Source organism: Hydra vulgaris, chromosome 12, assembly GCF_038396675.1.
Source record: "Hydra vulgaris chromosome 12, alternate assembly HydraT2T_AEP".
Lineage (NCBI taxonomy): Eukaryota > Metazoa > Cnidaria > Hydrozoa > Anthoathecata > Hydridae > Hydra > Hydra vulgaris.
This window is the reverse complement of record NC_088931.1, coordinates 66,958,499-66,977,500: the sequence shown is the minus strand read 5'-3', so window position 1 is coordinate 66,977,500 and position 19,002 is coordinate 66,958,499. Positions and strand designations below refer to the sequence as shown.

At 25.5% G+C, this 19,002-nt stretch overlaps 1 protein-coding gene across 1 annotated transcript in view; it reads left to right on the top strand.

Moving 5' to 3' along the window:
* LOC101239600 (uncharacterized) overlaps positions 1-19,002 on the top strand; it is a 44,118-nt gene that overhangs the window by 13,508 nt on the left and 11,608 nt on the right. The window contains exon 3 of the mRNA XM_065814200.1: positions 10,551-10,598. Coding sequence (XP_065670272.1) covers positions 10,551-10,598 — 48 coding nt within the window. The remainder of the gene's footprint in view (positions 1-10,550; positions 10,599-19,002) is intronic.

The following is a 19,002-nucleotide window of genomic DNA, read 5'->3' as shown; positions in this document are numbered from 1 at the left end:
TCCATTATTGTTTTTAATATTTATTAACGATATGCATAAAGTTTCCCAAAAAATATCTACAATTGAACATGCTGACGATACAAATTTATTTTTTAATCATCCTATGCAAAGACTTTGTTTAAAACTATGAATATTGAACTCAAAAATTTTAACCTCTGGTTTATAGCAAATAAATTATCCCTAAATTGTAAAAAAACTAGCTTTATTCTTTTTCATAAAAAAAAACAATCAATTAATCTTTCATTAAAGCTGCCTAAACTGTTTATTAATAAAAATCAAATTAAACGTGAAAAATACACAAAATTTTTGGGAGTACTTTTTGAGGAAAATTTGTGATGGAGAAACCATATTGGTCTTCTTGAAACAAAAGTGTCCTTTGTAATAGGTGTTTTGTATAAGTCAAGACCTTTTCTCGATAGTAAATCACTTAGTATGCTTTACTTTAGTCTTGTACATAGTCAGCTTTTGTACGCAAATAAAAAACCAAATTGCAAAGTCTGCAAAACCATGCATGCAAAGCAATTAATTATTTAAATAGGCCCCAGTGATGAAAAGCCTGATGGTTCTAGATATTGAGAAACTTAACACATTACAAATATTAATTTTTATGTACAAGTATAAAAACAATCTTCAACCAAGCGTTTTTTCAGATAACTTCCTGATATCATTTTCTGAAAAATATAATCTGCGTTCAAATACCAGGATCGACTATCACTTAAAAAAAATTAAATCACAGCAGTCAAGTTTTCTAAATACAAACCGTGGTCCATCAATATGGAATTGTTTCCAAAATAGAAATATTAAAGACCTAAAAAGGATTTCATCGTTTAAACAACAAACTAAAATGCATCTCCTTAATTCCTGACATATGTATTATAGTTTGCAGTATTTGTTTTCAGATTTTTTTGTATTTTTTCATTTTTATTTATTTTTTTCTTCTTCTTATGTGTTTTAATATTATTTTTTGTTTTCATTTTTTTACACTGAAAAAAAAAAAAAAAAAAAAGAGTTTTGTTTTATTAAATTTTTATTAGGATAAAACTACAGTTAGGCGGCCAAAACTTTTTCACTTGTTGCGCTTTTGTCAATGAAGACTTTTTAAACACGAGGAATATTTATTGGCTTCAGTACATACATTGACTATCTTATAGCTTGCCACAACAAGGGAATATGTTTCTACAACGACTGAGAGCTTGGCATTTAGCAGCAATCTTTTATTATTATTATTATTCTAATTTTCCTTTTTTTTAAAAAACAAACCAACAAACTCTTTACTGACAAGAAAGCAGCAAGCGAAAAAATTAAATTATTTTAGGCCGCATAACTGTAGGATTACCGATTTGAGTAATTAATCTAAATATAAAATAACTTCTCGGTGTTGTTAAGGCAATTTAAAAATATTATAGCGTCTGTATGATATTTTGTTGACTACGACATATTTCCATTAAATGATCAGGGCTGTGAATTATGAAAAGACGAAAAAAATTAAAATGATATTTTTTGCAGTGTCTTAAAATGTTTGTAGCGAAAAAACCAAGACGCAAAATTCTTTTTTTTTTTTAAATCTTCCTAAAACCACAATAGCTTGTACAAATTTGAATAAGTTTTTAAATAAGTACGTTGTTTAGGTAAAATGAATATCATAGTTTAATAAAATGATCTGTTCTGATCGTTTATTGGCAATTTGTCTTAATAATAAGCTCTTTCTTGGTCGGAGTTCTTGTATTTTTTGTGAAAATTGATAAAAATACTATATTTTGAAAACTATATATAGCTGATATACATCAGAGCCGATTAGTGGGTTAAGGCACTTTTTCAAAAGATTTTTACTATTTTTTATCGTTTTCCTAAAAACCTCTTTTTTAAGTATAAGTTATTTAAGTCAATAACTTATGTTATACAGAAAAAAATCTTTTCACAAATGAAAATTGAGCAGCTGTGGCGCAGTGGTTAGAGTTCTGGCTCAGAACCCAGAGGTCCGAGGTTCAACGCTGACTTTAGCCCAATAAGCAGCATTGGTAAGGAAGGAGGCGTGAACTTCTAGTTAAATGCTCTCCCGCAGTACTCCGTGATAAGACCGTAAGGACTTCTGGGAGCACCTAAATAACCTAAAAAAAATAACTTAGATCTAACTGCCTAGATCTGGATAAATAACTAAAAGTTTAAACATTTTGTGCTTATTTACAATTTATGCATACAAAAACATAATAAAGTAATTTTTATGCTATTCTATTAAGAGCTCTCTTCAAATGATTGCCTTTCAACTTATCGACCAAATCGAATTTTGCAGCATGTGACACTAAAAAAAAAAAAACCCATAGAAATCTTACATGCATTTACTAGAATATAAAAAAAATAAATCAAAATGTAAATAATATTAATAAGAAATAAGTAATGTAAAATTTCACACTGTATAAAAAAGGAACGACATCCATATCATACTTATTAAAAAATTATCTATAGTTACTCTTGACAATAAAGTTTTTTTTTTCTAATGATCTTTTTCCATAAGTTCCAGCATTCTTAAACAATGCTATAGCACATTTTGACATAATTTTATCCCATACATTATTAGCAAAAGCTGAAAAAGACCATAAATAATCATGGAAAATATTTAGTTTGATCACATTTTATTTTATTTAGGAAAACTTTATACATAAATGTAAATAAGAATATAACAACAAATACTTTTTTATTTAAAACTACTTAATTTTCATCAAACCTTGTTATATCATTTATTTTATCATAAAAAAACAATGAGTCTTCAAACTCAGTCTTTTCTTTCAGGATATTCACTGCAGATAAAGATTTTTTGATTTCAGACATTAGACATGGTATATCTGGTATTATGGTATCCGTAAATACTGCATAGTGAAAATCTATTATAAAAGAAAAAACAAAATTAGAACAGAGTAAAGTATTAATGAAAAACTGCTAAAGAAAACTGAAAGTTGAATTAAGTACCATAACATCATTTGAAAAATGAAAAGTCAAGGTTTATTAAAATATGTGTTCCACTTATAGGCTTAAAACTTGATGGTAGTTCATCGTAACAAAAAAGTGCAGCAGTGCTTCTCTGAATTTTTTGTTTAGCGCAGTGGTAGCTTGCCTCAGAAATCAAGGATCCGTGGTTCGAACTCCACCTCTGGGCAAGTTTTGCGACATCAGAGTCGTGAACTTCCAATTAAATGCTCATCCGCGGTGCTCTGTGATAAGACCGTAAGAAATGTTTCATGTATTATTTATAAACTTGTTAAAAATAAATACACACTTTTATCTTTTCAAAAAATAATTTTCTGGTTTTATTTAGCATAAAACGTTAAATAAAAACAGATGAACTTACATTTGGCAACTTTTTTGGCATTGTGATATCAGGACTAGCTTCTCTAATATGCAAAAAATTGTGATACATACCACTTTTTGTTCTAAATTGATATTAAAAAGCAATACAAAAGATTGCACACTTCAATCTTTTATATAGACTGACATTGAAGTATTTAGTTAAGAATATTAGATAAAAAACCAATTTTGAAAAATTATTAAAAAGTTTGCTCACATGAGCTAAATTTAAAACCTAATTCTTGAAGTTTAGAACTTCAAGTCTCTGAATCACTTTATGTGTGCATCTTACATCTCTTTAGTTCTTCAGTCAAAATTTAGGTTTGTCAATATTTATAATTGTCATTCTTTATAAGGTGAAATAAATTTTTTTGTATTTTTTTACCTGACATACAGTTGGTTTCTCAATTTTTCTATAATCGATGATTGGTACTAATAAAATAAGTTTTTCGCTTAAGTTAAAAAAAAAAATCATTGCTCAATATTATGTATACAGAGTTAATTCTACTAGATTCTACTTGAATAAATATGGTAGAGCAATTACTAGTTGGGGTAGAAATAATCTAGATAGAAATAACTTTATGCATTCATAAAAAGATTTAGTTATGAAATGTTTCTAACCAAAACTTACTTTGTTTTAGGTTATGATCATTTCATTGTAACTTTACTTTGTTACTCAAAATTGAGAATGGTAGTTTAACTTTTTCAGTATATTTAAAAAAATTTTTTACATGCATTAAAAAATTAATTCTAAACAATATGTGTATATATATATATATATATATATATATATATATATATATATATATATATATGTATATATATATCAGGGCTTGAATTAAGCGTATCGTGATTACTTTCGCACCTTCGTGATTAGTTTTTTCTTAAAATTTGTTTTTTCGCGATCTTTCTTTTTTTCGTGATTATTCTTTTTTTATTTTAGAAGATTGATACTCTATTCGCGAATATTTAGTGTTCTTTTACAGTATAAAACTGCAGTGACTTCTGCAACGATAACTTTTTTTTTTTAAAGCAGAGCATAAAGTAAAAGAAAGAAAAATAAAAGATTTAGAAAATTAATTAGCAAAAATGTTCAAATGCAGGAAAAAGACCGATTGTTTAAGGAAGGAAAAATTTATAAAAAACAAACAATTAAATTCGAATCAAGAAATAAAAGATTTTGATTGAAAAAAGAAATTAAAGTTAATTGATTGAAAAGTCACTTTCTTAACTCGAATTCTCAAGGGCTTTATTCCGATTTAGCTCATTCATTATGAACAAATTTAATGATATTTTTATAAGTTTATTTTGCGAAGAATAGTGGAAGGCAATATAGACTCTAAATAGTTATTAAAAAAAAACTTTAAAGTTTGTTAGTACACTTGCTAATTTTAAATTAATAGCAATAATTAGATACAAATAAGGACCACAGATGCAGATTATCTACAGTTAAAAAGTGGGAAAAACATTTTAACTGCGAGTTAGAATACGATTTAAATGGAAATGAAGTTATAAGATTAAGATGCAGTTTATGTAAACAATTTGAAAAACGGATAAGTCAAACAAAATTGTTTTCCATGACCTAGATCAAACCAGGAACAATATCAATAAAAAAAGATTCACTTGCATCGCACTTAAGCAGTGCACTGTATCTTGCAATGCATGGAGCATTGCAAGGTACAGTCCTTTTTAATATCTATATGAAACCACTTTACAAATATCTGAACATAATCAATGTTGAAACTTTTGGATATTTAGATGATCATCAAACTCCTGAAGGATTTCATTCTTCATTTCAATATAATACACTAGCTCTGGATATAATAAAATGTCTTAGTTACATATTTAAATGAGTGAGTAATTCATTCGTATGTATTAAGTAATTGAAAGCATAAGTATTAATTTGCATTGACTGAAAATCATAGAAAAAATCTATTTCAAGGTTCTTTTAAATGGATCCCCAAATGCCTAGACAAGTTTTGTTCTTATCATAAATAATTCTTAAAAATAAGTTTCATGTTAGTTAAATGTACCATAAAAGTTATTTATCATAATATTAGCAAAAAGCTTTATAATTTTTAATGCCATTTTTTTTTCTTGAAGGTAAGTTCTGGTTCTTTGATATTTTTTTAAGAAAAACTGGTCTGATTAATGCACTTTTGTTGTTAATAAATGACGTCAATACAAAAAGGTTCTTTCAAATAACTTAAACTTGAGTTATAAACCTTATGTTTTACCCTTTTGCAAATAATTTTTTGGAAAAGAATGCCTTTATATAAAACCTTTTATAAAATGTGTAATAGCGGAATAAAAATAACACAAACAATAAGTAAACGCTTTAAAAATCTAACTAATATTTATTTTATTTTAAAAACAAAACTAATATTATTGCTATAAATATAAGATATGTAAATTTAAAAATTATACTGATATTTATTAAAAACAAGATTTGCAAATAAATCTTAATAAAAATTTTTTTTTTTTTTTTATGGATTTAGTCATAAATATTGATAATACATTTGATTTCAAGTAGATGTTTTACTTTTATAAAGTTTTTAATAAACAAAAAATATTACTTGTTGCAAAAAAAAAACAAAAAAAACAAACTCAAGTTAATTTCTTTACCAGCGCTTTTTTTTTAAATTAAATTATTAAAAAGTATATACTGTTGTGCTTTCAATTGCTTTAAGGCAGGAAAGTTAAACGTACGCTTTATGAATATTTTTGATACAGTGTTTTAAGTTATAACATGTTTACAAGGAATTTAATTTTTTATAAAAAATAAAAGAAGGAGAATTAAAAACCGAAAAAAAAAAACTTTTTGTTTTAAATAACTTATTTATTCAAAATTCTTATTAAATTATAAGTGAATTTCTGTTTTCACTTTTTTAATATCACACAATCTGTTAATTGTTAAAGCTGATGTAACTATTGTAAAACATTTTTTTAAACTATTATTTTTCGTAAAATAAAACTTATAAATATAAACAAAGACATTACAAAAGGTATATTGCTTCAAGAGTAAATTCAAGCAAAAAAATTAATAATAGAGTTTAAAGTTTGTCATAACGCTTTTTCATTTTTCTGATAAAATCAATCATTATAACAAAACAGACAAACAAAAATAAAATATCAAAAGTGGCGCTAATATAAAATAAAATTTAACAGGCACATTGCAAGGTGATAAGTAAATGTTTTTTTCAATATGTTTCTCTTATGATTTCTTTTTTTAAGTGTTGTATAACATCTTTTTGACTTTTTCTTTTGCTAAACATTTTTGAGGAAAAGTTAGAAAAATAAAATTTTCTTTCTTTTTTCTTAACTTATTACATTTGTAAATAGCGCAAATATCAAAAGCAATTTTTATGTAAACATTCAAAATTGTTGCCTTCATCAAAATAATAACAATGAAAAAATTTTCATTGTTATCATTGTCACAAGTGTCACTCAATTATTCAGTATCATGTTTTTTCTAATAAAGTGTTTCACATACTTCATGGTGTAGATTAAGATAAAATTGATCGATAACATCTAAATTTTGAATATACTTCTTGTTTACAGATGCTCCATCCAATGTAGATGCAACCAAATCTTTTTTTCTAACGTTTTTATTATTTTGTTACAATGCTGACACTGTCCTTCCAACTTTATTCTAAATAGATTTTTTCATTTTGTTGTGTATTTCCAGACTGACATTGCTAAGAATATGAATGGAAAGTAAGGATATTAGGTAGCCGTTTCACCCAACATTAAAAACATAATTCCTAACTGGTAACTATGCAATTAATTTTAATTTAATGCAAATAAAAAACTGGTGCTAGAAGTCTTTTTTATAACTTAAGGGACTCTTAAGAAACTTGTACTAGATTAGTAAATCAGAACCATTAAAATAAGAAACTTCCTTGTAGCCACTCGGTGTAGTTAAGGCAATTTTAAAATATTAAAGCGCCTGTATGATATTTTGTTGACTACGACATATTTTCGCTAAATGATCAGGTCTATGAACATTATAGTTTAACAATATGATCTGTTCTGATTATTTATTGGCAAATTCTCTTAATTATAAGCTCTTTCTTTGTCGGAATTCTAGTATTTTTTGTGAAAATTGATAGAAATATTATGCTTTGATAACTATATATAATTAATATATGTCAGAACCAATTAGAACTAGGATTAATAGTAAATTAAGGCACTTTTTCAAAAGATTTTAACTAAATTCATGTTAACGCCCATGAGCAGAATTGATCTAAAGACTCCACTATGGTATTCTTTAGATTCACTATTACAGGTAGTAAAAAGGTTTTGAAAATTATATATAAAAAAAAGAAAAGTTTCTTTAAATATTAAAAAAACCTGAAGCAAAAAAAATTATACCATTTAAAGTTCTGGTTTGGATATAATACGCTGATAAAACTGTGCTAATTCCAAATAAAAGAGTTCAAATAATTTGTAAATCGCCTAAACTACACCGAGCAACAAGAATTTTTTTTTTTAACATTTTAATTGTCAAAAAAAACTTTCTAGGCCTTAGTCGGCAAAACAGATACTTCACCCCCACCCCTCCCTTTAAAATCTTTTTGGGACGGCCCTGCCTTGTACTAGCCTGTGTGTTGTTTTTATAAAAAAATTATTTTTTAAATTTATATAATTTTTTTTTGTAAAAAAATGCTAACTACTAAACTAAAGTTATTTATTAAAGGTACTTATATTATTATTTTTAAATCTATTTATTAAATTATTAGTTATTACAAAAAATATAAAATCAAATTACCATTTAAATTGCTTTAATAAACATATATTGTTAAAGAAGCTTTTATTTGAAACGTTTTTCTGAAAATCTATGAATCAAAAAATTCAAACATTTTCAAGTTGGAATGAAACTATATGCAGTTAAAACTCATTATAATATTGAAATAGAATTTATTTGTTACACAAACACATGAAAAAAGTTCAAGTTTTTAATTTTTTGTCGCTTCAATTTTAATTAAAAAAATAAATAAATAAAACAGTAAAAACAGTTATTTGCTGTTTTTTATTTTTCTCAAAAAACAGCTGTTTTACTGTTACTGTTAAACAATGTTTTAAAACCTTACTTCCAAATATCATTTGTAATAAAAAAAAATACAGCTATGTATAGCCATGAAATCCAGGTAGGCATTTGGCAATGTTGATGCAAAAGTCAAACTTGTTTAGAATTTTCTTTACAAAGGAAATTCTAAACAAGTTTTTATTTTCTGAAGAGAAAAGTTATTGAAAAATGGGGATTAAATCCTGTGGCTTTCAAACAAATGATTTAAAAAAAGTTTCTTTAACTTAAAGCTTGCAGAAAGTATTCACCAATTTTTATATATAAAATTAAGGCTAAAAATGGTTATATATAATTTAATGTTATATCTAAATAATGTTATATCTAATTTAAAAATTTAATCTAAATCTAAAATTTATTCTAAATCTAAAATTTAATTTTAATTTAAAAAATAATGTTATATCTAAATAAATATATAATCATATAATGTTATAAGTTTATATCATATTATATCATACAATGGTTATATGCGGTTATATCAACCATAAGAAAGAATAACTTTACACACCATATTTTACGTTCTCATATATATGTGGAATCTTAAAATTGATTGAAGCTACTAAAAAACTGATACTATTAATTCCAACAAAAAAAGTGCTGATGATTCCTACTTTGTTTATACAAAGTAAATTCTTATTTTCAGTGGAGGTTAGAATAACTTATTCGAAGCAAAATGCTAAACTTATCTACTGACAAAAAAAAAAGGACAAAAAAAAACAATCCTAAAAAAAGGAAACAAAATTGTAATGAAATATCAAATTTTACTTAAATAAACTATCAAATTTAGTCATTAAAAAAAGAAAATTAAAATTTTTTTTATTTTGTAAAATTGTTATACAAATTTGTATTCTTTTTTTAGAGTGGCTGTTGTTTTTAGCTACTGAATTTGATCTAGTTGATGAAAAAAAAACATTATTTATAAAAAATTAACTGCAATTGATATGATATTCAATTTATTCACAATTTTTATCAGTTTGCAGACTAATTTGATATGTACGCTAGAACTATGAGAACTTTTGTTAATTTATTTTCTTACCTTTATTCGTTTTGATGTCTTTTTGCTTTTAAAAATTTTTTTGCTATATTTGATGTTTTTTCTCGATACTTATATAATAGGAAAATAAGAAAATAAATTGCTGTTTATTTGTAAAATATATAATTTGTTAATAAATTTTTTAATGAATAAATTGAATAAAATAATAACATGGTTTCTTTTATAAATGTATTTACTGCATTTGATGTGTGCCTGAAATTGTTTCTTTTATGTTGTCTAATTTCCAGCGTTAATAAGAATTATCAGAGATAATGAACATAATGGTTGCTCTGTTTAAAAAAATGTATTTAAAAACTTAAAACAAAGTTTTAAATAGCCTCATAAAAAATTTGGTAAAAAAGTTTAGTAAATTACTAGCCCACAAGCTATTGTCAATAACATTAGTTCATCAGGAAATTAAAATAAAGTCATTAATGCTTATATTTAAATATAAAATATTTGGTTGTGAAAACAACCAAATATTCTATATTTAAATATAAGCATTAATGGCTTTTCTTTTTTACATAAAAACCTTGTTTTAAAAAAAAGTGTTTTTATACAATTAAATAGCGATTAATATTCTCGCTTTTCCTGTGCATTGATAAAAACAGAAAAATTTATCAAAAACATTTGAAAAACAAATTTAAAAATTGTAGATGTTTTTAACTCGAATAATTAAGTATTTCCTTAATATACTGACTGAAAAAAGTCGCAAAAAATTTGTATATGAAAAATGTTTTTATTTTTGTTATATTCTTATCTGCTTTTTTCCTTGACTTGTATCAGTTTTGGTAGTGAAAAACAAGCGCCCTAAAAATAAGTATTGCTGTTTTCTTTTCTCTAGTTTCTTATAGCTTTATTTTGCTTCAAATTCTTAAAATGCTTACTACATAAAAAGGTAGTCATGTTGCCTGAAAAAATTGCTTTAGGCGCCAACAAATGAGGGGTGCAACTGCATGCACTTCCCAGGAAGGCTTGGGACGCAAAAAAACAAAAACAAAATTTTGTCATCCTGATGTCTGCTAAGTCTGCTATGTTCTCCATAAATGTATATTATAAAAATATAGTAAATAGAAATGTTTAATTTTTCAGATTGTTTCTGAAGAAGAAATGAAAGTCAGAAAAGAACTTCTTGAGAAGGTAAAATAACTTAAATTTGTTGAATCATTTTATTATTTTAATTTTTATATTTTATATATATATATATATATATATATATATATATATATATATATATATATATATATATATATATTTATACTCTTGCCCACACTCCCCTAAAGAGGTTTGCGGTAGCAATTTATGGCTCACGCAAAAGTCTAATTTTCCTCTTAAAAGTATAATTATCATTGTAACTAAAATAAAAAACGCAGTTATTTTAATAATTATTTTTAATATTTTAAAATGTGCCTGCATTCTATTGCAACAAGAAAATATAAAACTTTTTTTATAAGCAGTAAAAATAACGCTTGTCTAAAGAATAATTTCATGCTGCAATAAATGACATTTGTTATGTATATATTCTTGTAATATTAACATAACAAACATATGCTTGACATGGCGCGACAAATCTGACAATATGAACAGGCAAATTTTTGTTAAAAAAAGTCAGAAAAACTAACATCACATTTCTATATTTTTGCACATGCAATTACTTTAGCAATTTTTTTTCCAATTAATTGTGCAATTGATAGTTTTTTATTTATTATAAAAAATGCATATATATTATAAAAAACAATTAGTTACTTAAATTTAAAACATATTTTAATGACTTTAAAAGAAACCATGCTAAACATGATTACTTCTTTCATTAGCGTTACTATTAAGTAAAATACCTAAGTACGCTATAAAAAAAGTAATTATGATTTAGCATGGTTTTTGCACGTGTTAACAAAAGTATCTAAAATTTTACTTAAATTGAATGCATTTGCAATTATTTTAAAAGAAACCATGCTTAAACATTGCAATTGCTTTTTTCTATAGTGTGCTTCTTTTTTTAAATTTTCTAATTTTTCTTAAAGTGATGTAGTGTTTACTTTCATAAGCAAAATGCTTTCACTTTCAAAACACTTTTAAAATGTTTGAAAATAATTTTTAAGTTTTGCTGAAATATATATATAATCTAATAGAATATATAGAATTGATATGTTTATTACAGTTTTTCTTTTTTATTGTGCGTTTAACAATGACAATAATATGGTATTTTTATTAACTTGTTATTAAATACTGAATATGATATCATTTTTAGCTCCTTTTATTTTGATTTCTTCAAGTTTTTTTACATTTTTTTATTTGTAAACAAATTTAGCGAACAAAATTGAGAAAAATTCATTGTTTAGCATCAATGGATTACAATTTACAATCATTAGGTCATTGCATATTATCATTAATTTGGGTGCACTTAAAAAAATTGATTTGAAGAAATAAAAATTGAACAAAATAAAAATTTTGCTCACACACATAAACAAAATAAAAATTTTGTTTATGTGTGTGTGTGTGTGTGTACACACACACACACATAAACAAAAAAATACATTTTTTTATGGTACTAATAGTTTCATGCCCAAAGGCAATCATCAGATCATCAGCCATGTAATACAATACAATTAACAAAAAAACCCGTTAAAATATAAAGTTACAGTTGAGTATGCTCCATTGTCATAACAGCAAAAAGAAAAAAAAAAAAAATCTAAAAACAGCTGCCTAATCACCCGTATAATTTATTCCTCTTATTTAATAAGTTATCATTGGTGTACACACACACACACACACACACACACACACACACACACACACACACACACACATACAGGGTTGTGCAGGAAGGCGTGCGATTTCAAGTCTTTATATGACCACGCAAATAATATTTTGTTCTGATGATTTCACAGTTTTTCACAAATGCGCTGAAAAAATTGGTTTCTAATTTCGTTGAAAATAAATAACTTCGACACGTTTATCTTTACTAACCTTTTTATATTAGCAAAACGCTTTTAAATAAAGTAACTAATTATTTTAATTAAAGTATCATTGAAAGTTGTATAATTCTTTATCTCTATATATTATTGCTGAACTTAAGAGTGTTAGTAGTGAGTGTGTAGTGAGTGTGTTTGACATGGAACTCTTGGCTGTCATTGCAACCGAAGTAGTGGAGAGAAAGAGTCATAGCACTTTGTTTTATAAGAAAACGTAAACAAATTTGTATGCAAATACCTTACGTATGTAAACTTCAAATTAAGTAATGTTAAAACATACTGAAACATTTATCAAGTTTTACAGTTTGACTTTCACTTGAAAATTGCATTGCATCGAGCTCTCCTTGATTTTGATCTATAGCATTTATTTTTGTTAAAAAAATCATTATATAGTTTATAAATTATAAATTTCGCTTACAACATGCCAGCGTGGCTGAGTGGATAGTGGGCCGAGCTTCTGAACAAGTAAGCCGTGGTTGGAGTCCTGGCGATTTTTTTTTTAATTTTTTTCGATTGTTTTAAAATACAAAATACTTTTGAAGTTTTATAGAGATTATATTTGAACATATGTAATGATGTTATACACTTTAATAGGGTTCGTACTGTACCTGGAAAACCTGGAAAATTTTTTAATTTTGGCTAAAGTCATGGAAAACATAGAAAAGTCAGGGAATTTTTTTTTTCTTTAGATAGTCATGAAAAAAGTCAGGGAATTCTGATGAAAAATGTTCTGGTTTTACAATTAAGCTATTATGTTTTTGTTGGTTCTACCTGTTTATTTTTTCTGAAACTTATGTTCATTCTTAGTCATCCTTAATAATAAGATCCATACTAACATGTATAATAAGATCCATGCTAATATCTAACTTAACTAATAGCTAAGCTTTGAAAGTTTTGTCATTCAAAGCATGTACAATTTTAGCATTTCCATTACAGTAGATAGTAATTTTAAACATTTTATAAAAACTATTGTTGAAAATGGTCATGGAAATTTATCTGATTTTTCAAAAAAGTCAGCAAATTTTATATAAAAATTTGGCTATGAACCCTGTTTAACAAACGAAATGTTTTTTAAAAAAGCTAAAATTTCTAAAAACATCAAATCACCTGGAGAAAAAGCTTTTTTTTGACAATTAAAAGTTTTTTTTGCTACATTTATTTTTTTACTATAAATATATGCTGCAGCATTTTTTCAAAACACCTTAATATGCTTATTATGTATTTTGAGAAAAACACAATTAAAAAAAAATTATTTGGGAAAACTCTTTGTAAAACGTTTTTTGAAATAAATAATTTTTATGAATTTTTTCAGACCTCTTTGAAAATATATATTCAATAACATTTGTAGACATACTAAACTAGCTTATTTTGTAAAAAAGTCAAAATTTTTTTTTTTCACCTTGCGTTTTGAAAAACGGCTGCAATATGAATGATACAATAAATATATTGAAATGAGATAATTAGAGGCAAAATTTTAAAAGCTCTTAACAAAAGCCACTAAACCAAAAAAATTAAAAGTAATTGCAGTTCAGTGCACTTGAAATATTTAAGTATAGTATATTGGTGTTTGCAAAGAAACATTATATAAATCATTTTTTAATATAAAATAATTTTTTTTTTAACTTTGTTGCGCTTAACCATCCCTATATAAACAAAATATATAAACAAATATGTTATTTGTTTATATATACTGTTTATAAAATGTAAAAAAATCCACTTATATAATATTTTATTCAGGATCGTATGTAACATAAGTAAATTTTGCTAATAATTGCAAGTCTTCTTGCTCAAGCTGTTTTGTTTTGATTTTTTGATAATTTCTGATTGCTAAAATTACGTCATCTGCTTCTTAGTCCTTTAAAAATGATAGACGAGGCTTTTTCGTAAATCGTTGAAACCACAATTTTTTGTGTGTATGTGACGTCACTTTGTGGCAAAAAACTAGAAAAAGAAACTAGAAAGAAGATTTTATTTAAATTTTTCAAAAGAACTCCTATTAAATATATATGGAATATATTTTTATCGGATATACTCTAATAAAGACAAAAACTATTTATTACTATTGTACTAAATACAATCTCTTATCTGAGAAATAATATATCTGTACCAGTTTTACATAGTTTATGCATTTGTATGCAACATAATTAAAATTAACTAAAAAATGTAAGATAAATGCAAAAAGAAACTCGATGCATAAAGGTTTATTTTGTCACAAACCAACATCAATGCGCAAAATTTTTTTGGCTTGACTTTTAGATTAACATTTAATATTATTCTTTAATTTTTAATCATAACCATAAGAACAAGTTTTTTCACCCGATGTTTTGATGTTTTTAGAAATTTTAGCTTTTTTAAAAATATTTTTGTTTGTTAATGTGTATAATACTGTTACATATGTTTGTATATAATCTCTATAAAACTTCAAAAGTATTTTATATTTTAAAATAATTGAAAAAAATTTAAAAAAAAAAGTCACCAGTGGTAGGACTCAAACCACAGCTTACTTGTTCTGAAGCTTGGCAGGCTATACACACTTAAAATATTTAAAACTATATAATGATTTTTTTAACAAAAATAAATGCTATAGATCAAAATCAAGGAGAGCTTGACGCAATGCAGTTTTCAAGTGAAAGTCAAACTGTAAAACTTGATAAATGTTTCAGCATGTTTTAATGTTACTAAATTTGAAGTTTACATACATTAGATATTTGCATACACATTCGTTCACGTTTTCTTATAAAACAAAGTGCTGTGACTCTTTCTTGCCACTACCTCTTATTATTTTTGCAATGACTGGCAAGAGTTCCATGTCAAACACTCTTGAATGAGCACTAACACTACTACTACTACTAATACTACTACTACTACTACTACTACTACTACTACTACTACTACTACTACTACTACTACTACTTCTAGTAACACTATTAAATTCGGCTATAATGTATAGAGATGAACTTTTTTTATGACTATGTTTTAGTGGTCTAAGATCTTCTTAGTTCCATTTATAAGTAGAGCATTATGTACAAACGTCTGTAAGTGTAAACGTCTTTAGCATATGTTGAGTTTGCAGGCATTATATGGAATAATCACTTATAATATATCTATAAAATGAGAAAATTTTTAAATTTTATTTTAAATTTTAGAAATCTTTTTTGCTATATTATTATTTTTTTGCTATAAATATATAAGCAAGATTGAAAAAATTTCAAAATTTATTACTCTAAAAGGAGGTCTTGAACCCCCCAAAACAACATTAACGACAACGCACTTAACGACTGTGCTATCAATGAAATGCATTTAGCAGAAAAGCAAACCTAATTATAAGTCTCTTATAAGCTCTACGTATGCAGAAAAGATGCGCATGTTAATTTTTTTGCTCTTGTCAAGTTTTTTTTCTGAACAAAATTATTTTACCAATTTTTTAAATAAACGATTTAATTATTTTTCTTTTGTGCAAAGAATTGTTAAGAATCTTTTTTTTAACTTTTTTCAAATGTGCGTATTTATTAAACAATCGTCAGTTGTAAGTTACTTTATTTAAAAAGCGTTTCGCATAATATTATATTATAAAAACTTAATAAAGATAAACGATTCAAAGTTATTTATTCCAAACATAATTTAGATAATCTTATTGTTATATTTTATTATTTATTTTAGTTAAGTTTTAATTTTATTTTTTGCTATTTTAGTTTTAGTCAAGTTATCTTTATTTTGTTTTTCGTAATTTTTTTTACAAAGATTTATTTGCTTCTTTTAAGTTTCGTTATAGTTAAGTTAAGATTTTTTTAGCGCGTTTTTAAAACGTATACAAATTTTCATATTAACAGCCATGTTAATATGAAAATTTAACTATATTCATATTAACCATATTTCATATTAATAGCCATGGTCAAGTTAAGTAAAATCAAATAGTATTTGCGTGGTCATATTATGAGGTGATATTATTATTTATATTGTTATTATTATAAATTTTATTGTTATTATTATTATTGAAAATTTAAACTTTATTAGTTTTGTTATTATTTAAATAATCATCCGATAAAACTAGAAAAATAAACTAAACAATGCAATAATAAAAATAAATCTCATATCACAACAGAATCAAGATATTTGGTGTTGATCAAATATTTAAAAAATTAAGAAATTGCAACTACTTTTATATCTTAAATTTTATTCAACTATGTCTTATAAACCTAATATAATCATTAATTATATACTCAAAACTCTCTAGTGCAGATAATCATAAACTGAAAAAAAGTAAATAAATTTTATGGAATGAAAAACAAAACTTGGAAAAAGTAACCTATATTAATAACATATACTGCCATACTAATCGAAAAAAAAACTAATCGAAAAAGCTGTATCTAAGGAAAATATTGGTAAATCAGTTAATTAGGTTAAGACACAATACTGATCTGTTTTGAAAATAAGCGCTGAAATTTTTTGAAAGCGAAATAATACTAATTCCACCACTTACTGGGATTTACTGTATTTTTGCTTCTTATTTCCAACAATTTGATTGTTATTCTACGAGTGTTAGACTTTGGGAATGGGGTTGAGGTCATTGGCCCCTGGCATGGTAACTCACCCGACCTCAATCCCATTGAAAACTGCTGGAATCATCTTTAAAAGGAAGACCAGAAACAAAGACCCTCATCTTTGGAAGATCTACAAGAAAAAAATTAGACGGTTATGGACTCAGCGTATGACTCCTGAATATTTGAGAAAGCTCATTCACTCTATGCCTACCCACTTAGCTAATTGTTTGAATGCTAATGGACATACCAAGTATTAATTTCAAGTATTCAATTCATAAAATATTTACCAATGTTTTAAAGTTATTGTTTTTGTCAATTGTAATGGTTGCAAATAAATTTTGATAAAATAAATGAATAATTTAATGAAAATTGTGTTTTTTATTCAATATTCAAAACTTTTGATCGGGACTGTATACTACTAATTACTTAGATTAACATGTTAACATGCACAGCATTGAAGAAATCAGTGCTTTGTGTATTAAAGAAGAAGAAAAACAAAAATTAATGAAAGAAAAGATTGCTGCCCCATTTGTTGTATGGCCGAACATGATTAAAATTATAAAATTTTCACGAGTCAGTGCAAAAAGTGTGCAAAAGCAGTGTCCCAAAAACAAGAGCTATGAAGCTCTTTTAGATCATTATCTTGACAAGTTTGTACTTTTGCGAATGCAGTTTTTGTAAGATCTTGCTAAAAAATTGAAAAGATTCCTAGTTCCATTTCAAACAGACAGACCTATGGTGGCATTTCTATTGAGCAGTTTAGAAAATATGTTGCAAAATTTGATGAAAATGATTCTCAAACCAAACATTTTAAAAGAACCTACAGCAGCGTTTAGTTTACCAAAGATTAAAGTAGAGAAATCTAATAACCAACTAGAAGTTGACCAAATTGACATAGGAACAGCGGTGAAATGCTAAGTTCTCTTCATTGTTAACTAAAAGAGAAATTAGAATTCAAGAAAGATGCCCATTGTAGTATTCTTTAGGGAGGAATGCTTCATCTTTGCCTCTAAATGCAATGGTTTAAAACAAGGAAGTATCTGCTCTGAAATTCAAGGGTCTTGCTGAGAGATTAAGTGCATTATAAAAGCATTCAACTAACTATGCTGATAATGCAAACCAACAATTTGATGAATTTTTTGGTGCAGAATGTGTTCAATTTAGAGTCTTTGAAATGATAATTAATAAATTTAAGTCCTATAATGAATTAACTGGTTCTGTTGATATCTTTCTTGGTGTCTATTTGCACAAAACTCAAAAGTGTTCAGCATTGTGGAGGTCTGTGCTATTATTTTTGTTTTATCTCATGGCCAATAGGCAATAGAACGAGAATTTAGCTTTAACAAGCAGTTGTTAGAAGAAAATCTACAAGTAAGATCTCTTGTTTCCCAAAGAATAGTTAATAACCACATCAATCCCCATGACATTGTTAGTCACCAGCATGAGCTTCCCAGTGATCTTTTAAAAAGTAGGTGCAATTCAATGTTGAAAGAAAATAAGGATCAGGTAAAGATTGACGAAGTAAGCAAGAAACTTGAATTGATTGATGAAGAATTTGTAACTATAAAGAAACAGAAAAATATTTTGCAAAATGCAAAGTTCTTAAAACTGATGCAGACAAGTTAAGCAGAAAGAGGAAACTTCACTATCCTTATGAAAAGCAAATTCCTTTAGAAACACAATTTTAGAAAAATAACTGGCAATTAAAGAGCTTGATATTTCACTAAAAAATTTGAGCAATCTAAGAAAGAGATTAAATAGAAGTGTATAATAACCTAGTGTGTGTGTATATATATATATATATATATATATATATATATATATATATATATATATATATATATATATATATATATATATATATATATATATATATATATATATATATATATATATATATATATATACACAATAACACACACCATATAAAATATTTTTTAACTTATACCATACTACACCAGACTATATTACAACATATATTTATTTTTATATATAAAACATATTTTGAAGACAATATATTTTTTTTTTTTT